At 51.0% G+C, this 22,110-nt stretch overlaps 1 protein-coding gene and 1 long non-coding RNA gene across 3 annotated transcripts in view; both read right to left on the bottom strand.

Annotated features, from left to right (window-relative positions):
* Window positions 1-1,181: 1,181 nt before the first annotated feature.
* Window positions 1,182-22,110, bottom strand: part of GPI (glucose-6-phosphate isomerase) — a 48,550-nt gene continuing 27,621 nt past the window's right edge. For both annotated transcript variants that reach the window (XM_065536425.1, XM_005588784.4), the window contains 9 exons: window positions 8,759-8,819; window positions 8,311-8,354; window positions 8,014-8,166; window positions 5,667-5,796; window positions 5,442-5,518; window positions 2,160-2,288; window positions 1,864-1,939; window positions 1,710-1,776; window positions 1,182-1,601 (listed from right to left, as the gene is read on the bottom strand). In XM_065536425.1, coding sequence (XP_065392497.1) covers window positions 1,466-1,601; window positions 1,710-1,776; window positions 1,864-1,939; window positions 2,160-2,288; window positions 5,442-5,518; window positions 5,667-5,796; window positions 8,014-8,166; window positions 8,311-8,354; window positions 8,759-8,819 — 873 coding nt within the window. In that variant the 3' untranslated portion in view covers window positions 1,182-1,465. The remainder of the gene's footprint in view (window positions 1,602-1,709; window positions 1,777-1,863; window positions 1,940-2,159; window positions 2,289-5,441; window positions 5,519-5,666; window positions 5,797-8,013; window positions 8,167-8,310; window positions 8,355-8,758; window positions 8,820-22,110) is intronic.
* On the bottom strand, window positions 20,240-20,647 carry LOC141409080 (uncharacterized). The gene is made up of 3 exons (XR_012427431.1): window positions 20,604-20,647; window positions 20,424-20,513; window positions 20,240-20,374 (listed from the first exon to the last, which is right to left on the bottom strand). It is a non-coding gene; the product is annotated as an uncharacterized lncRNA (long non-coding RNA).

The raw sequence follows: 22,110 nt of genomic DNA, 5'->3' as shown, positions 1-22,110 counted from the left end.
CTACTTGGGCGGCTGAGGCAAGAGGACTGCCTGAGCCCGAGTGGTTGGGGTTGCAGTGAGCTGTGATGGCACCACTGCACTCCAGCCTGGGCAATGGAGCAAGACCCTGTCTAAAAAGTAAGTTGTTTAAAAAAAAAAAAGAGCCGGGCGCGGTGGCTCAAGCCTGTAATCCCAGCACTTTGGGAGGCCGAGACGGGCGAATCACGAGTTCAGGAGATCGAGACCATCCTGGCTAACACGGTGAAACCCCGTCTCTACTAAAAATACAAAAAAAAATTAGCCGGGCGAGGTGGCGGGCGCCTGTACTCCCAGCTACTCGGGAGGCTGAGGCAGGAGAATGGCGTGAACCCGGGAGGCAGGGCTTGCAGTGAGCTGAGATCCGGCCACTGCACTCCAGCCTGGGCAACAGAGCCAGACTCCGTCTCAAAAAAAAAAAAAAAAAAAAAAGAAAATTGTGCCGGGCGTGGTGGCTCACACCTGTAATCCCAGCACTTCGGGAGGCTGAGGCGGGTGGATCACCTGAGGTCAAGAGTTCAAGACCAGCCTGCCCAACATGGTAAAACCCCTTCACTACTAAAAATACAAAAATTAGCTCGACGTGGTGGTGTGTCCCTGTAATCCCAGCTACTCAGGAGGCTGAGGCAGGAGAATAGCTTGAACCCGCCCGGGAGGCGGAGGTTGCAGTGAGCCGAGATTGCACCACTGCACTCCAGTCTGGGCAACAGAGCGACACTCAAAAAAAAAAAAAAAAAAAAAAAAAAAAAAAAAAAAATCCTATTTCCAATATCTATCTGCCTTTTAAAGTGAAAGAACTACCTGAGCATCTTGCCAAGAGATGGCAGTCACCCTTGGTCGTGTCCAGGAATTCACCCCAAACAAACATCATCTCAATGCCGTTTGTAGAACCACAGAGTGAACAGAGTATCCAATTTCTCCAGTCACAGAGGTGAGGAGTGGAAAACAGTCTTAGGATTTGGTGACACAGGCCAAGTTGCCCTCTTGACTGATTGTGCTCCCACCCCACTACTGTCTTCTGAAAGCACCTGGCTCCACTCTAGACCCGCTCACCACTTAGTATTCAGTGTCCACGGAGGCACAGGCTGCGTCCTACCGAGCGCTCCTGCCTTCTGCTACATAAAGCACCATCGCAGGAAAAAAAATCAGAGGCTGAGCCTACAACCTCCTCTGTGGCATCTTTATTTTTCTACACGGGATGTGAACGTGAACATGGGTCAGAAAAGTCAGCTGCACAAAAACACTTCAGCCAGTTGTAACACAGAGGGAGCGAAGACATGGAGGGGCTGGGGGTAGCAATTTGAGATCAGCCCTCCCCACCAAGGGCTCGTGGTCCAAGCCCACAACCAGAGGGCGCTCTGGGTGGTGTCCAGGACCATGCAGTGCCGGCTCTGGGGAGCAGGGACAAGAGAAAGAGGAATCACAGAGGAGGCTGCGGCTGAGCATGAGTTTATTGGACTCTGGCCTCGCGCTGCTGCTTGATGAAGTTGATAAGCCCGTTGGTGGAAGCATCATGAGAGGTCACTTGAGCACTGCCATCAAGCTCAGGCTCAATTTTCTTAGCCAGCTGCTTTCCCAGCTCCACTCTGCCAAGAAAGGAAGGGAAGAGTGGTATGGGGAAGGCTCTAACGTTGCTACTGAAATCCCTGAGCCGACCCAAAGGTATTCCTGGCCCTCCCGAGTGAGCAACTCACCCCCACTGGTCAAAGCTGTTGATGTCCCAGATGATGCCCTGAACGAAGATCTTGTGCTCATACATGGCTGCAGAGGGGACAGACAGGGCACGTCAGGGCTCCGCAAGCCCATTCCAACCTACCCCAAGCCAGGACCTTTCCCCTACTCACTCACCGACCAAGGCTCCAAGCATAAATGGTGTGAGCTTGGTGAACACAATAGAGTTGGTTGGGCGATTCCCTTCAAAGACCTGCAGAAAACACCAAGGAATGTCGCCAAGTGAGTCCTGATCCCTCAACCCCTTGAAGGCAAGCACGCCCTGCCCCAGAGGCTGAGACGTACAGGTCTGTGAGGACAGGCCCTCCCACTCTGTAGGACAAGCCAGGCATGCCCCAAGCCCCTGCCTGGTGCCACAGCTTCACACCTCCAACTCCAGCATGCACCCCAAAGCCGAATGCAGAAGTGCTGACCTTATGTGGCAGCAGCCTCTCAAGGTCCTCTGGACTCTTGCCTGCAGCCTGGAGCTCCTTTCGGGCCTCCTCTGTTGATTTCCCCCTCATCAGGGCTTCCGTCTGGGCCAGGAAGTTGGCCAGGAGGATCTGATGAGCGAGACATCAGTTATGCTTGAGAGCACCGTCTGAGCTTCAGGCAGAGGGACAAGACCGCCTGGCACTTCTCAGCAGGGGTCAGTCCCAGCCTGGGTCACTCACTGTACAGCTCAGTTGGAGCGAAGGGAACACATCCAATGACACCACAAGGCAGGGAACAGTGATAACTGCTCTTTTAGAACTACACACCAGTGGCCAGGCACGGTGGCTCACGCCGGTAATCCCAGCACTTTGGGAGGCCGAGGTGGGTGGATCACGGGGTCAGGAGCTCGAGACCAGCCTGACCACATGGTGAAACCCCGTCTCTACTAAAAATACCAAAAAAAATTAGCTGGGCATGGTGGCGCGCGCCTGTAATCAGGCAGGAGCCTGACGCAGGAGAATCACTTGAACCTGGGAGGCAGAAGGTGCAGTGAGCTGAGATCACACCACTGCACTCCAGCACTCCAGCCTGGGCAACAGAGCTAAAAAAAAAAAAAAAAAAAAAAAGAAAGAAAGAAAGAACTACACTCCTGCTAACAATTTTACCAACATCTATCTTTTAAGATCCTAAGAAAGTAGCCGGGCATGGTGGTGTGCACCTGTAATCCCAGCTACTCAGGAGGCTTAAGCACGAGAATCGCTTGAACCCAGGAAGCTGAGGTTGCAGTGAGCCAAGGTCGCACTACTGCACTCCAGCCTGGGCAACAAAGTGAAAAAGTGTCTCGAAAAAATAATAATAATACTAAGATCCTAAGGAGGAAAGGCATCATTGCCCTGTTCTAGTAGAGCCTTAGGTTCTACAAGTCCACAGTGCTGGATCACAGAACTATAGATGGGAAGAATCAGAATTCAACCCAGCTCACTGACTCCAAAGCTTGTGCTACTGTTACTGTAACCCTATGCTGCTCTGCACACCTAAGACAAGGCACAATAAATTCTGTGAAGGAGTTTGAGGGCAGCTTGGGCAACAAAGTGAGACTCCATCTCTACAAAAAATAAAAAAATTAAAAAATCAGCTGGGTGTGGTGGTGTTTGCCTGTTCCCAGCTACTCAGGAGGCTGAGGTAGGAGGATTGCTTGAGCCCAGGAGGGTGAGGCTGCAGAGAGCCTGATTGTGCCACTGCACTCCAGCCTGGGCAACAGAACAAGACTCTGTCTCTTTAAAAAAAAAAAAAAAAAAAAAAAAAGCTAGGCATGGTGCATATCTGTAGTCCCACCTACTCAGGAGGCTGAGATAAAAGGATTGCTTTAGCCCAGGAGTTCAAGGCTGTAGTGAGCTATGATTGGGCCACTGCACTCCAGCCTCAGCAGACTGACATGCTAGCTCTAAAATTAAAAAATAAAAATAAAATAAACAAAAGGGGAGATTTTCCTGGATTATCTAGTAGGCCCAATCTAATCACACTGGCCCTTAAAAGTAAAAGAGGGCCAGGTGTGGTGGCTCACACCTGTAATCCCAAAACTCTGGGAGGTCGAGGCAGGAGAATCACTTGAGCCCAGGAGCTGGAGACCAGCCCAGGCAACATAGTGAAACCCCGTCTCTACTAAAAGTTTAAAAGTTAGCCAGGCATGGTGGTGTGTGCCTGTAAGTCTCAGCTACGTGAGGGGCTGAGGCAGGAAGATTGCTTGAGCCTGGGACGTCAAAAATGCAGTGAACTGTGATCATGCCACTGAAGTCCAGCCTAGACAACATAGCACGACGCTGTCACTTAGGGAATAAAAGAAAAATGCAGAGGAGGAAGGTGAACGGGTGGCCTGCCCCTCCACACCTGTGGGCGTTTCTCATTAGGTGGAACGAGAGACTTGAGAAAAGAAATGAGACACAGAGACAAAGTTTAGAGAAAGAAAAGGTGGGCCCAGGAGACCGGCGCTCAGCATACAGAGGACTCACGGCAGCGCGGGTCTCTGAGTTCTCTTAGTATTTATTGATAATTATCTTTACCATCTTAAAGAAAAAGAAGTGGCGAGATAATAGGATTATTATAGGGAGAAAGTCAGCAGTAAGATGTATGAATAAAGTTCTCTGTGACATGAATAAGTTTAAGGAAAAGTGTTGTGCCTTGATATGCACATGTAAACATCTCCATAAACCTTTTTAGTGCATAAAGAGCAGCACTGCACTAGAACCAGCAAGCTGCCTTCAGGCACTTGTTTAACAAAGTACACCCTGCACAGCCCAAAATCCATTAAACCTTGAGTCACCACAGCACATGTCTCTTGCAAGGACAAGGTTGGGGGTAGGGTCACAGATTAACAGCATCTCAAATACAGAACAAAATGGAGTCTCTTATGTCTACTTCTTTCTATATAGACACAGTAACAGTCTGATCTTTCTTTCTTTTCCCCACAGAAGGTAAACAAGTCAGTCAGAGAGATGCAACAGAAGTGGCAAGACAGAATCAAAGCTTCAGAAGGATTTAACCTGCCATTGCTGGCTCTGCAGTGAAGAGGCCCACAAGCTAGGGAATGCAGGTGACCTTAAGAATCTGAGAAGGACCTTCAGCCCACAGCAAGAAGTTGGACTTCAGTTCCACAAACATACAGAAATGAATTCTGCCAACCACCTGGCAAGCACAGAAAAGGCTTTCCCCCTAAAGTCTCCAGAAACAAACACAGTCCTGATGACACCTTGATTTTAGCCTGCAAGACTCTAAGCAGAGATACAGCAGGGCCTGCTGGACATCTGAGCTTCAGAAACTCTTGAGATAGGCCAGGTGCGTTGGCTCATGCCTATAATTCCAGCACTTAGGGAGGCTGAGGCAGGTGGATCACTTGAGGTCATGAGTTCAAGACCAGCCTGGCCAACACAGTGAAACCTTCTACCAAAAATATAAAAATTAGCAGGCCGTGGTGGTGAGTGCCTATAGTCCCAGCTACTTGGGAGGCTGAGGCGTAAGAATCACCTGAGGCTGGGAGGGAGAGGGGGAAGGTTGCAGTAAGCCAAGATCGCGCCACTGCACTCCAGCCTGGGCAACACAGTAAGACTCTGTCCCTACTCCCCACCCTCAAAAAAAGAGTGTTGTTTTAAGCCTCCATGTTTGTTGTCATTTGTTATGGCAGGAATAGAAAACTAACGTGATTGTCAACCAAGGCATCAGGTTTCCAGAGGTCTGGGTGCAATGTGAGCCAGACCCTCCAGATGGGGCCAGATGGGGGCTCTTACCTTGTGATGCAAACCCTTCCGTATGGGGTGTTGGGTCTGGACCGGGATGAGGAAGTCACAGGGTATCATCTTGGTGCCTGTGAAGGGCACTGTGGTCACCCACATGACCCCAGCCCATGGGAGCTAGCCATACAGCCTAGAGGAGGGACTGACCTAAGTGAGATATCTCTTCTGGAAGATCCTTTCCCTCCCCAACGCCACCCTGCCCAGGCCACACGGGCCTACCTTGGTGGATGAGCTGGTAAAAAGCATGCTGGCCATTGGTCCCAGGCTCCCCCCACACAATGGGGCCTGTCTGGTGGTCCACACGGGTGCCAGATTTGGTGATGTATTTCCCATTGGACTCCATGTCGCCCTGGAAAAGGAACAGAAACCCAGCCCTTGGCAAAATGAAAGAACATTTAAAAAGAAAGAAAGAGGCTGGGCGCAGTGGCTCAAGCCTGTAATTCCAGCACTTTGGGAGGCCGAGGCGGGCAGATCACCTGAAGTTGGGAATTTGAGACCAGCCTGACCAACATGGAGAAACCCTGTCTCTACTAAAAATACAAAATTAGCCAGGTGTGATGGCGCATGCCTATAATCCCAGCTACTTGGGAGGCTTAGGCAGGACAATCACTTGAACACGGGAGGCAGAGGTTGTGGTGAGCCGAGATCTCGCCACTGCACTGCAGCCTGGGCAACAAGAGCAAAACTCCATCTCAAAAAAAAAAAAAAAACAGAAAAAGAAAAGAAAAAAAAACAAACCCAACCCTCTACCTGCAAATCTTGATCCTTCACACACTGTACCCAAATCCTGCTCCTTCCTGCACCACGCCCAAGTTCTGCCCAGATGCTCCAGACAGACCCACCGTGCCCTGGCCCCGTGAGGCGGACCCGCACCCGTGTCCACAGGCACGATCCCCTTCCTCCCCGCACCCGTGAGGACACAGCCTCCCAACCTTTCCAGCTTAGGCCACGGTGCAAGAAGGACTCATGCCCAGGAAAAGGTGGGTCTGGAGGTCAGGCAAGGACCTCCCTAAAGAAAAAATCGGTCACAAAATCAACTCATTTCTTAAGGGAGAGCAGGCTGGGGTCCAGAGGGCACAGCTTTTTTTTTTCCCCCAAGAGAAAGAGTCTCACTCTGTCACACAGGCTAGAGTACAGTGGTAGAATCGTAACTCACTGAAGCGTCGACCTCTTGGGCTCAAGCAAACCTCTTGCCTCAGCCTCTGAAGTAGCTGGGACTACAGGTGCTGCACCACCATGCCCAGCTATTGTTAGTTTTTGTGGGTTTTTTTGTAGAGACCGGGTCTCGCTATGTTGCCCAGGCTGGTCTTGAACTCCTGGCCTCAAGCAATGCCCCCCCAGTCTCCCAAGGTGCTGGGATTGCAGGCATCAGCCACCACGCCCGGCTTAGAGTACAGCCTTTGAGGGCTGTCACCTCAACTAGATGCTAGGCTTTGGGTACCCACCTGGGCCCTGGTCATGGCAACCCTCACCAAGGCAGCTGGGATTTGGGGAACCTTGGCCTCTCCTTCAATCACAGGATTTGCTTCCAGGTGTTGGTGAAGCCTTCTGTACCTGCCCAAAGCAACTCAAGAGCTGCTGGACAGGGACTGGCTTTGTACTAAACAAAAGCAAGGACAGGGTCGGGCACGGTGGCTCATGCCTGTAATCCCAGCACTTTGAGAGGCCAAGGCAGGTGGATTGCTTGAGGCCAGGAGTTCGAAACCAGCCTGGGCAACATAGTGAAACCCCATCTCCACTAAAAATACAAAAATTAGCCAGGCATGGTGGTGCATGCCTGTAATCCCAGCTACTTGGGAGGCTGAGGCACAGGAATCGCTTGAACTCAGGAAGCGGAGGTTGCAGTGAGCCAAGATCGCGCCACTGCACTCCTGCCTGGGTGACAGAATGAGAATCTGTTCAAAACAAAAAAAGCAGGGACAGTTGCGGAAAAGCTTTCTGGGACATAATGTGACTAGGAAAGGGCCTGCTAAGCCTCTCGGGGGCTCTGGAGATCCCAAGGCAGAAGAGGACCACGTAGTCTAAAGAGGCTACCACAGACTAGATACAGACTTGCTTTTCTGGAGACATAAAGGCACTACGGGCTACAAGGGATTCCAGCTTGCAGCCCCACCCTATGGCCAAATCCTGCCTCCTCTAACATGGACAGACCCAGATCTTCATAACCGTACTAGATCCTGCCTGCTCAGATATTAATGGACCTAGGACCTCATACCAGGGATAGATCCTACATCCTCAGACACTATGCTGGGCATGCATAGTGATGTGCAAGAAAGAAGTGACCCCAGCTGAGAAACATCCCCTGAGCCAAGCCAGGACCTCCCTAGCCAGGGCGACATGATCACCAGTCATGCCCCTCCCATGGTGGTCAAACTCAGATGACACTCAAATGGAACCAACCTCAGTTACAAAGATTCATCCTGAGACAAGGAGCACAGGTGGACCTTGGCCAGGCCCAAGGGCAATGGGGCAGAGAGCTCCTGGAGGAGCTGAAACCCAGGTTCCTGGGCCTCCCAGACCCCCCACAGGCCCTGCTGACTCCAAGGCCTGGTCTGGCAGCTGGTACCTGCTGGAAGTACGCAGCAAAGCGGTGCAGGTACTGGTCATAGGGCAGCATGGCATGCGTCTCACACCCAAAGCAGTTGATGTACCAGATACCCAGCAGGGCCAGCAGGACGGGGGCGTTCTTCTCCAGGGGCGTCGTGCGGAAGTGCTGGTCCTGAAACAGGAGCAGGGTGAGTGGAAGCTGAGCAGCTGCACGGGGAGGGGGAGGGACAGGACAGTGGGGGAGAAAGGGGAGGGACCAGGACCAACACACACGCCTCTGGCCAGCACTTGGCAGAGAACCAGCCTCAGCACTCACCATCCAGTGAGCCCCCGAGAGCAGCTGCTCGAAGTTGTCAAAACCTGTGACACAAAAGCAGAGTCAACAGAAGTGGCCACACCCTGCGTCCTGTGGGCAGTGGGCACAGCTCCTTCTGCAACCAAGGAAGGCTGCATGGAGAGCCAGAAGACACGACACGGGAGGACTCAGGCCTAGACAAAGCCCCTCCAGTGAGAGGTGGCCCTGAGTGCAGGGATCTGACTCTGCCTAGGATAGGAGAGAAACAGGACTGCAGGTGTGAGGGGCAGAGACGGGGGCCGACCCGCACACCCAAAAAAACCCAGACCTTCCTTATGGACATGAAATAAATATCCCAGCCAGCTGCAGAGAGGCCAGCAGCCTGTGAGGACAGCATGATGTTCAGGGACACGAGCCCCCTACCCTGTCTCCCACGGGGGCTACAAGACGCAGAAACATACACACTCACCCACGTGCAGGGCAATGGAGAGTCCGATGGCCGACCACAGCGAGTAGCGTCCTCCCACCCACTAGGAGAGACAGGACAAGGTGCTGAGGGAGGGCCGGCACACCCCGCCCCCCACCTCCTGCCGGAAACCCTGTCCCTGGTCTTGCACAGGGGCATCTTGGAGGGCCCTGGCCCAACCCACCTCCAGGAAGCAAGGCAGCAGGCAGGCGCTGGCAACACACGGGAAGACCAACAGGGCAGACTACACGTGGAACTGACCACAGCCACAAGACAAACTGAAGAGCTTACCGGGGTCTTCCCTGAGATGTTGGGCCCTGTCTCTGCAGACACCAGCAGACCCAGGGCCTCATACCTGTGCCAGGGCCCACCTCCTCAGACACGGACAGACCCCGGGCCTCATACCTGTGCCAGGACCCACCTCCTCAGACACGGACAGACCCCGGGCCTCATACCTGTGCCAGGGCCCACCTCCTCAGACACGAACAGACCCAGATCCTCATACTCATACCAGATCCTACCTCCTCAGATATGGACAGACCCAGGGTCTCATATCTGTGCCCAGCCTCACCTCCCCAGACACTGGCAGACCCAAGGCCTCATACGTGCACACAGCTTCAACTCTTTAGACATGTACAGACCCAGATGCTTGTGCCTGTGCCAGATCCTACCTCCTCAGACATTGAAAGACCCAGATCCTCATACCTGTATGAGATCCTACCTCCTCAAATACTGACAGACCCAGATCCTCATACCAGGGCCAGATCCAACCTCTTCAGACACTTAGAGACCCAGGTCCTAATACCTGTATCAGATGCTACTTCCTCAGACATAGACCCAAATCCTAATAGCTGTATCAGATCCTACCTCCTCAGATACAGAGACATGCAGATCCTCACGCCTATATCAGATTCCTACCTGCTCAGATACAGAGACATGCAGATCCTCACACCTGTATCAGATTCCTACCTCCTCAGATACAGAGACATGCAGATCCTCACACCTGTATCAGATTCCTACCTCCTCAGATACAGAGACATGCAGATCCTCACACCTGTATGAGATCCTACCTCCTCAGATACAGACATGCAGATCCTCACACTTGTATCAGATTCTGAACTCCTCAGATGCTGACACACACAGATCCTCATACCTGTACCAGATTCCTACCTCTTCAGATATTGACAGACTCAGATCCTCATAACAGGTCAGATCCTACCTCCTCAGACGTGAGCAGACTCAGATCCTCACACCTGTACCAGATCCTGCCTCTTCAGCCATGGACAAACCCAGATCCTCACACCTACACCATATCCTACCTCCTCAGACACTGCAATACTCAAATAGTCATGCCTGTACGACGTCATCCTCCTGAGACAGAGACAGACCCAAATCCTCAAACCTGTACAAGATTCCTACCTCCTCAGATACTGACAGACCCCGATCCTCATACTGGTACCAGATCCTACCTCCTCAGACATGGACAGACCCAGATCCTCATACCAGGGTCAGAGCCTACCTCCTCAGATACTGACAGATCCAGATCCTCATAGCAGGACCAGACCTTACCTTCTCTCACACTGACAGACCCAGATCCTTACATGTGCACCAGATCCTCCCTCCTCAGACATGAACAGACCAAGATCCTCACACTCATGCCAGATCCTACCTCCTGAGAGATGGACAGACCCAGATCCTACCTCCTCAGACTTGGGGAGACCCAGATCCTCATACCAGGGCAAGGTCCTACCTCCTCAGACATTGACAGACCCAGATCCTCATGCCTGTAACAGATTGCTACCTCCTCAGATATTGAAAGACTCAGATCCTCAAACAAGGGCCAGATCCTACCTTCTCAGACACTGAAAGACCCAGATCTTTACATCTGCGCCAGATCCTACCTCCTTAGACAGGGACAGACCCAGATCCTATTTCCTCAGGCATGGAGAAACCCAGATCCTCATACCAGGGCCAGGTCCTACCTCCCCAAACACTGACAGACCCAGATCCTCAAGCCTGCAAGATTCCTACCTCCTCAGACATGAAGAGACCCAGATCCTCATACCTGCAGCAGACTACTATCTCTTCAGATACTGACAGACCCAGAACCTCATACCAGTACCAGATCCTACCTCCTCAGACATGGAGAGACTCAGATCCTCATACCGGTACCAGATCCTACCTCCTCAGATATGAACACACCTAGGGCCTCATATCTGTGCCCAGCCTCACTTCCTTAGACACTGGCAGAACCAAGGCCTCATACCTGCACACAGCTCCAACTCTTTAGACACAGACAGACCCAGATGCTCACACCTGTGCCATATCCTACCTCCTCAGATATTGAAAGACTCAGATCCTCATACCTGTATGAGATCCTACCTCCTCCGATATTGAGAGACCCAGATCCTCATACCAGGGCCAGATGCTACCTCCTCAGATACTGACACACCCAAATACTCATACCAGGGCCAGATCCTACCTTCCACAACACTGACAGACCAAGATCCTTATATGTGCACCAGATCCTACCTTCTCAGACATGGAGAGACCCAGATCCTCATACCAGGGCCAGGTCCTACCTCCTCAGACACTGACAGACCCAGATCCCCATGCCTGTAACAGATTCCTACGTCCTCAGAAATGGAGAGACCCAATACTCATACCTGTACCAAATTCCTACCTCCTTGGACATTGAAAGATGTCTGGACAGACCCATAATGACGACATGAACAGACCCAGATCCTTGTAGCTGTACCAGATTCCTACCTTCTCACACATGGAGAGACTCAGATCCTCCTACCTGTACCAGATCCTAATACCAAGACCAGATCCTACCTTCTGAAACATGGAAAGACCCAGATTCTTATGTCTGAGCCAGATCCTCCCTCTGCAGACATGAACAGACCCAGATCCTCATACTCATGCCAGATCCTACCTCCTCAGACATGGACAGACTCAGAACCTACTTCCTCAGACTTGGAGAGACCAAGAACCTCATACCAGGGCTAGGTCCTACCTCCTCACACATGAACAGACCCAGATCCTCATACCAGGGCCAGATCCTACCTCCTCAGACATGAAGAGACCCAGATCCTCATACCTGTACCAGATTCCTACCTCCTCAGATATTGAAAGACCCAGATCCTCAAACTAGGGCCAGGTCCTACCTTCTCAGACATGAAGAGACCCAGTTCCTCATACCTGTACCAGATTCCTACCTCCTCAGACATGGACAGACCTAGATCCTCTCACCTGTACCAGAGCCTACCTTCTAAGACATTGACAGACTCAGATCCTCATACCAGGGCCAGATCCTACCTCCTCAGATACTGACAGATCCAGATCCTTATACCGGCACCCAGACACTATCTCTTCAGACACTGACAGTCCCAGATCCTCAAAATCCTAATGGGACAGATCCTACCTTCTCAGGCATGAACAGACCCCGATCCTTATACCTGCCACAGATCCTACCTCCGCGGACATGAACAGACCCAGATCCTCACTACCTCCTCAGACACGGACAGACTCAGATCCTACCTCCTCAGATATGGAGAGATCCACATCCTCATACCAGAGCCAGGTCCTACCTCCTCAAACAGTGAAAGACGCAGATCCTCATATATGTACCAGATTCCTACCGCCTCCAACACTGACAGACCCAGATCCTTATACCAGGGCCAGATCTTATCTCCTCATACATTGACAGACCCAGATCCTCATGCCTGTAACAGATTCCTATCTCCACAGACATACAGAGACCCCGATCTTCATACCTGTACCAGATTCCTACCTCCTCAGATATTGAAAGACCCAGATCCTTATACTAGGGCCAGATCCTACCTTTTCAGACATTGATAGACCCAAATCCTTCTATTTGTGCCACATCCTACCTCCTCAGACATGGACAGACCCAGATCCTAATACCCACACCAAATCCTACCTCCTCAGACATGATCCTACCTAAACAGACCCAGATCCTTGTATCTGTACCAGATTCCTACCTTCTCACACATGGAGAGACCCAGATCCTCATACTTGTACCAGATCCTACCTCCTCAGAGATGGACAGACCCAGATCCTTACATCTGTATCAGATCCTACCTCCAAACACGGAGAGACCCAAATCCTAACACCTGTACCAGATCCTGCCTTCTCAGACATTGACAGACACAGATCCTCATGCAAGGGCCAGATCCTGCCTCCTCAGATACTGGCAGTCCCAGATCGTCATAAGCCTCATACCAGGGCCACATCCTACCTTCTCAGACATGGACAGACCCAGATCCTCATACCAGGGCCAGATCCTGCTTCCTCAGACACTGACAGTCCCAGATCCTCATACCTGTACCAGATTCCTACCTCCTCAGACATAGACAGACCCAGATCTTCACACCTGTACTAGATCCGTACCTCCTCAGATACTGACAGACCCAGATCCTCATACCAGGGCCAGATCCTACCTCCTCAGATACTGACAGACTCAGATCCTCATAATCTTACTGGGCCAGATCCTACCTTCTCAGACATGAACAGACCCAGATCCTCATACCTGTACCAGATCCAACCTCCTCAGACACGGAAAGACGCAGATCCTCATACCAATACTAGATTCCTACCTCCTCAGATATTGAAAGACCCAGATCCTCATACCAGGGCCAGATCGTACCTTCTCAGACATTGAAAGACCCAGATCCTTATATCTGCTCCAGATCCTACCTCCGCAGACATGGACAGATCCAGATCCTCATACTCATGCCAGATCCTACCTCCTCAGACACGGGCACATCCAGATCCTACTCCTCAGACATGGAGAGACCCAGATCCTCATACCAGGGCCAGGTCCTACCTCCTCAGACATTGACAGATGCAGATCCTCATACGTGTACCAGATTCCTACCTCCTCAAACACTGACAGACCCAGATTGTCATATCAGGGAGAGATCTTACCTCCTCACACATTGACAGACCCAGATCTTCATGCCTGTAAGAGACTCCTACCTCCTCAGTCGTGAGGAGACCCAGATCTTCATACCTGTACCAGATTCCTACCTCCTCAGATATTGAAAGACCCAGATCCCCATACTAGGGCCAGATGCTACATTCTCAGACATTGATAGACCCAGATCCCTATAATTGCACCGTCCTACCTCCTGAGACATGAACAGACCCAGATCCTTATATCTGTGCCAGATCTTACCTCCTCAGACATGGACAGACCCAGATTCTCATGCCTGTACCAGATCATACCTCCTCAGAAATTGACAGACTCAGATCCTCATATCAGGGCCAGATCCTACCTCCTCAGATACTGACAGATACAGATCCTTATACCCGCACCCAGATACTACCTCTTCAGATACTGACAGACCCAGATCCTCAAAATCCTAATGGGCCAGATCCTACCATCTCAGACATGAACAGACCCAGAACCTCATAACAGGGCCAGATCCTAACTCCTGACACTGACTGACCCAAATCCTCACACCAGGGCCAAATCCTACCTCCTCAAACACTGACAGACCCAGATCCTCATACCTGTACCACAGTCAATCTTCTCAGACATGGAGAGACCCAGATCCTCATACCTGTACTAGATTCGTACCTCCTTAGATATTAATAGACCCAGATCCTCACACCAAGGCCAGAGCCTACCTTTTCAGACATTAAAAGACCCAGATGCTTATATCTGCACCAAATCCTACCTCCGCAGACATGGACAGAGCCAGATCCTCATACTCAGGCCAGATCCTACCTCCTAAGACATGGACAGACCCAGATCCTACCTCCGCAGACATGAAGAGACCCAGATCCTCATACCAGGGCCAGGTCCTACCTCCTCAGACATGGGCAGACCAAGTTCCTAATACATGTACCAAATCCTACCTCCTCAGACATGAACAGACCTAGATCTTCACACCTGTACCAGATCCTACCTCCTCAGACATTTACAGACTCAGATCCTCATACCAGGGCCAGATCCTACCTCCTCAGATACTGAGAGATCCAGATCCTTATACCCACACCCAGATCCTACCTCATCGGATACTGAGAGACCCAGATGCTTGTAATCCTCATATCAGAGTCAGATCCTACCTTCTCAGACATGAACAGATCCCGATCCTCATACTGGGGCCAGATCTTACCTCCTTAGACAATGACAGACCCAGATTCTCATACCTGTACCTGCACCCAGATCCTGCCTCCTCAGATACTGACAGATCCAAATCCTCATAAGCCTCATGCCAGGGCCAGATCCTACCTTCTCAGACATGGACAGACCCAGATCCCCATACCAGGGCCAGATCCTACCTCCTCAGATATAGACAGACCCAGATCTTCACACCTGTACCAGATCCTACCTCCTTGGACATAGACAGACCCAGATCCTCATACCTGTACCAGATGCTACTTCCTCAGAGATGGAGAGACCCAGATCCTCATACCTGTACTAGATTCGTACCTACTCAGATATTGACAGCCCCAGATCCTCGTACCAAGGCCAGATCCTACCTTCTCAGACACTGAAAGACCCAGATCCTTATATCTGCACCAGATCCTACCTCCTCAGACATGGACAGACCCAGATCCTACCTTCTCAAACATGAAGAGACCCAGATCCGCATACCAGGGCCAGGTCCTACCTCCTCAGACATTGACAGACCCAGATCCTGATGCCTGTAAGTTTCCTACCTCCTCAGACATGAAGAGACCCCAGATCCGTATACCACGGCCAGTTCCTACCTCCTCAGACATTGACAGACCCAGATCCTCATACCTGTACCAGATTCCTACCTCGTCAGATACTGAAAGACCCAGATCCTCAAACGAGGGCCAGATCCTACCTTCTCAGGCATTAAAATACCTAGATCCTGATATCCGTGCCAGATCCGACCTCCTCAGACATGGACAGACGCAGATCCTAATACATGCACCAAATCCTACCTCCTCAGACACGAACACACCCAGATGCTCCTATCTGTGCCAGATTCCTAACTCCTCGGACGTGGACACACCCAGATCCTCATACCTGTACCAGATGCTACTTCCTGAGACATGGAGAGACCCAGATCTTCACACCTGTACCAGATCCTACCTTCTCAGACATGGACAGACTCAGATCCTCATACCTGGGCCAGATCCTACCTCCTCAGACACTGACAGATGCAGATCCTTATACCCGTACCCAGATCCTACCTCTGCAGATACTGACCATACCAGATTCTTATACCTGCACCCAGATCCTACCTCCTCAGATACTGACAGACCCAGATCCTCATAATCCTAATGGGCCAGATCCTACCTTCTCAGATACTGACAGACCCAGATCCTCATAATCCTAATGGGCCAGATCCTACCTTCTCAGATACTGACAGACCCAGATCCTCATAATCCTAATGGGCCAGATCCTACCTCCTCAGATACTGACAGACCCAGATCCTCATAATCCTAATGGGCCAGATCCTACCTTCTCAGACATGGACAGACCCAGATGCCCATACCAGGGCCAGATCCTACCTCCTCAGACACTGACAGACCCAGATCCTCAAAACTGTATCAGATTCAACCCCCTCAGAGATGGAGAGACCCACATCCTCATACCAGGGCCAGATTCCTACCTCCTCAGATACTGACAGACCCAGATCCTCATACCAGGGTCAGATCCTACCTTCTCAGACATGGACAGACCCAGATCCTTATACCTGCTCCAGATCATACCTCCACAGACATGGACAGACCCAGAGCCTCATACTCATGCCAGATCCTACCTCCTCAGACACGGTCAGACCCAGATCCTACCTCCTCAGACATGGGGAGACACAGATCATCATACCAGGGCCAGACAGTACCTCTTCACACACTGACAGACCCAGATCCTCATGCCTGTATCAGATTCCTCCCTCCTCAGACATGGAGAGACCCAGATCCTCATACCTGTACTAGATTCCTACCTCTTCAAATATTGAAAGACTCAGATCCTCATACCAGGGCCAGATCCTACCTTCTCAGACATTAAAAGACCCAGATCCTTATACTTGCTCTAGATCCTACCTCCTCAGACATGGACAGACCCAGATCCTCACACTTGTACCAGATCCTACCTGTTCAGACATAGAGAGACCCAGATCCTCACACCTGTACCAGATCCTACCTCCTCAGACACTGACAGACCCAGATCCTCATACCTGTACCCGCACCCAGATCCTATCTCCTCAGATACTGACAGACCCAAATCCTCATAAGCCTCATACCAGGACCAGATCCTACCTTCTCAGACATGGACAGACCCAGATCCTCACACTTGTACCAGATCCTACCTCCAGACATGGAGAGACCCATATCTTCATACTTGTACCAGATTTGTACCTCCTCCAATATTGAAAGACCCAGATCCTCATACCAAGGCCAGATCCTACCTCCTCAGATACTGACAGTTCCAGATTCTTATACCCGCACCCAGATCCTACCTCCTCAGATATTGACAGTCTCAGATCCTCATCTTCCTATCAGGGCCAGATCCTACCTTCTCAAACACTGAAAGACCCAGATCCTCATATTTATGCCAGATCCTACCTCCTCAGACATGGACAGACCCAGATCCTACCTCTGCAGACATGAAGAGACTCAGTTACGCATACCAGGGCCAGGTCCTACCTCCTCAGACACTGACAGACCCAGATCCTCATGCCTGTAACAGATTCCTACCTCCTCAGACATGAAGAGACCCAGATCCGTATACCAGGGCCAGGTCCTACCTCCTCAGACTTGACAGACCCAGATCATCATACCTGTACCAGATTCCTACCTCGTCAGATACTGAAAGACCTAGATCCTCAAATGAGGGCCAGATCCTACCTTTTCAGACATTAAAAGACCTAGATCCTTCTATCTGTGCCAGATCCTACCTCCTCAGACATGGACAGACCCAGATCCTAATACATGCACCAAATCCTACCTCCTCAGACACGAACACACCCAGATCCTCCAATCTGTACCATATTCCTACCTCAGACACTGACAGATCCAGATCCTTATACCCGCACCCAGATCCTACCTCCGCAGATACTGACCGTACCAGATTCTTATACCTGCACCTAGATCCTACCTCCTCAGACACTGACAGACCCAGATCCTCAAAACTGTACCAGATTCAACCCCCTCAGAGATGGAGAGATCCACATCCTCATACCAGGGCCAGATTCCTACCTCCTCAGATACTGACAGACCCAGATCCTCATACCTGCACCAGATCCTACCTTCTCAGACATGGACAGACCCAGATACTCATACCTGCACCAGATCCTACCTCCTGAGACATAGAAAGACCCAGATCTTCACACCTCTACCAGACCCTACCTCCTCAGGCATGGACAGACTCAGATCCTCATACCTGGGCCAGATCCTACCTCCTCAGACACTGACGGATCCAGATCCTCATACCTGTACGAGATTCAACCTCCTCAGAGATGGAGAGACCCACATCCTCATATGAGGGCCGGATTCCTACCTCCTCAGATATTGACAGACCCAGATCCTCATACCAGGGCCAGATCTTACCTTCTCAGACATTGAAAGATCCAGATCCTTATACCTGCTCCAGATCCTACCTCCACAGACATGGACAGATCCAGATCCTCATACTCATGCCAGATCCTACCTCCTCAGACACGGTCAGACCCAGATCCTACCTCCTCAGACACGGGCAGACCCAGATCCTACCTCCTCAGACATGGACAGATCCAGATCCTACCTCCTCAGACATGGATAGACCCAGATCCTCACACTTGTACCAGATCCTACCTGCTCAGACATAGAGAGACGCAGATCCTCACACCTGTACCAGATCCTACCTCCTTAGACACTGACAGACCCAGATCCTCATACCAGCGCCAGATCCTACCTCCTCAGAGACTGACAGATCCAGATCCTTATACCGGCACCCAGATCCTACCTCCTCATATACTGACAGCCCCAGATCCTCATACCTGTACCAGATTCAACCCCTCAGAGATGGAGACACCCATCCTCATACCAGGGCCAGATTCTTACCTCCTCAGATATTGACAGACCAAGATCCTCATACCAGGGCTAGAACCTACCTTCTCAGACACGGACAGGCCCAGATCCTCATACCTGCTCCAGATCCGACCTCCGCAGACAAGGTCAGACCCAGATGCTACCTCCTCAGACATGGGGAGATATCAATCCTCATACCAGGGCCAGATCTTACCTCTTCACACATTGACAGACCCAGATCTTCATGCCTATAACAGATTCCTACCTTCTCAGACATGGAGAGACCCAGATCCTCATACTTGTACTAGATTCCTACCTGCGCCAGATCCTACCTCCTCAGACATGGACAGACCCAGATCCTCACACTTGTACCAGATCCTACCTGCTCAGACATAGAGAGACCCAGATCCTCACACCTGTACCAGATCCTACCTCCTCAGACATTGACAGACCCAGATCCTCATACCAGTGCCAGATCCTACCTCCTCAGATACTGACAGATCCAGATCCTTATACGGGCACCCAGATCCTACCTCCTCAGACACTGACAGTCCCAGATCCTCGTAATCCTCCTATCAGGGCAAGATCCTACTGTCTCAGACATGAGCAACCCAGAGCCTTATAAGGGGGCCAGATCCTACCTTCTCAGACACTGACAAACCAGATCCTCTTACCTGTATCTACACCCAGATCCTATCTCCTCAGATACTGACAGACCCAAATCCTCATAAGCCTCATACCAGGGCCAGATCCTACCTCCTCAGATACTGACAGACCCAGATCCTCATACCTGTACCAAATTCCCACCTCCTCAGATATAGACAGACCCAGATCTTCACGCCTGTACCAGATCCTACCTCCTTGGACATAGATAGACCCAGATCCTCATACCTGTACCAGATCCTACTTACTCAGACATGGAGAGACCCAGATCCTTATACCTGTGCCGGATCCTACCTCTGCAGACATGGACACACCCAGATCCTCATACTCATGCCAGATCCTACCTCCTCAGACACGGGCAGATCCAGATCCTACCTCCTCAGACATGGGGAGACACAGATCCTCATCCCAGGGCCAGATCTTACCTCTTTACACATTAACAGACCCAGATCTTCATGCCTGTGACAGATTCCTACCTCTTCAGACATGGAGAACCCAGATCCTCATACCTGTACTAGATTCCTACCTCCTCAGATATTGAAAGACTCAGATCCTCATACCAGGGCCAGATCCTACCTTCTCAGACATTGAAAGATCCAGATCCTTATATCTGTGCCAGATCCTACCTCCTCAGACATGGACAGACCCAGATCCTCATACTCATGCCAGATCCTACCTGCTCAGACACAGAGAGACCCAGATCCTCACACCTGTACCAGATCCTACCTCTTCAGACACTGACAGACCCAGATCTTCACACCTGTACCAGATCCTACCTCTTCAGACACTGACAGACCCAGATCCTCATACCAGCACCAGATCCTACCTCTCCAGATACTGACAGATCCAGATCCTTATACGGGCACCCAGATCCTACCTCCTCAGATACTGACAGACCCAGACCCTCATAATCCTCCTATCAGGGCCAGATCCTACCTTCTCAGACATGGGCAACCCAGAGCCTCATACCAGGGCCAGATCCTACCTCCTCAGACACTGATAGACCCAGATCCTACCTCCTCAGATACTGACAGACCTAAATCCTCATAAGCCTCATACCAGGGCCAGATCCTACCTCCTCAGACACTGATAGACCCAGATCCTGCCTCCTCAGATACTGACAGACCTAAATCCTCATAAGCCTCATACCAGGGCCAGATCCTACCTTCTCAGACATGGACAGACCCAGATCCTCATACCAGGGCCAGATCCTACCTCCTCAGATATTGACAAACCCAGATCCTCATACCTGTACCAGATCCTACTTCCTCAGACATGGAGAGACCCAGATCCTTATACCTGTGCCAGATCCCACCTCTGCAGACATGGAGAGACCCAAATCCTCATACTGATGCGAGATCCTACCTCCTCAAACATGGACAGACCCAGATCCTACCTCCTCAGACATGGACAGACCCAGATCCTACCTCCTCAGACATGGAGAAACCTTGACCTTCCTCAGACATGGACAGACCGAGATCCTCATACTTCTATGATTCCTGCCTCCTCAGACATTGACAGACCCAGATCCTCACACCAAGGCCAGAACCTACCTTCTCAGACACTGAAAGACCCAGATTCTTATACCTGTGCCAGATCCTAACTCCGCAGACACGGACAGACCCAGGTCCTCATGCTCATGCCAGATCCCACCTCCTCAGACATGGACAGACCCAGATCCTACCTCCTCAGACATGGAGAGATCCAGATCCTGCCTCCTGAGACATGGAAAGACCCAGATCCTCATACTTGTACGATTCCTACCTCCTCAGACACTGACAGACCCAGATCCTCATACCAGGGTCAGGTCCTACCTCCTCAGACATTGACAGATGCAGATCCTCATACCTGTAACAGATTCCTACCTCTTCAGATATTGACAGACCCAGATCCTCATACTAGGGCCAGATCCTACCTCCTAGGACACACTGGAAGACACAGATCATCATACCAGGGCCAGATCACAACTCCTCAGATATTAACCGACCCAGATCCTTATACCTGCACCAGATCCTACCTCCTCAGGCATTGACAGATCCAGATCCTTTTACCTGTGCCAGATCCTACCTCCTTAGACACTGACCGACCCAGATCCTTATATGTGCATCAGACCCTACCTCCTCAGACATGGACAGTCCCAAATCTTCAATACTGTACCAGATCTTACCTCCTCATACCCTGACAAACACAGATCCTTATACTTGCACCAGATCCTACCTCCTCAGATATTGACAGACTCAGATCCTCATACTTGTGCCAGTTCCCACCTCCTCAGAAACTGACAGACCCAGATATTCTTACCAGGGCGAGAGCCTACCTCCTCAGAAACTGACAGACCCAGATCCTCTTACCAGTGCCAGATCCTTCCTTCCCCGACATGAACAGACCCGGATCCTCACACCTGTACCAGATCCTACCTTCTCAGACAATGAAAGACCCAGATCCTTATACCTGTACCAGATCCTACCTCCTCAGACATGAACAGAACCAGATCCTCATACTCATGCCAAATCTTACCTCCAGACATAGCAGACCCAGATCCTCACACCTGTACTAGATCCTACCTCCTCAGACATTGACAGACCCAGATCCTCATGCTTATGCCAGATCCTACCTCCTTAGTCACTGACAGAACCAGATTCTCACACTTAATACCAGATCTCACCTCCTCA

The sequence above is a fragment of the Macaca fascicularis genome, chromosome 19 (genome assembly GCF_037993035.2).
Source record: "Macaca fascicularis isolate 582-1 chromosome 19, T2T-MFA8v1.1".
NCBI lineage: Eukaryota > Metazoa > Chordata > Mammalia > Primates > Cercopithecidae > Macaca > Macaca fascicularis.
The sequence above is the reverse complement of the archived record's forward strand: the minus strand, read 5'-3'. Positions and strand labels throughout refer to the sequence as shown.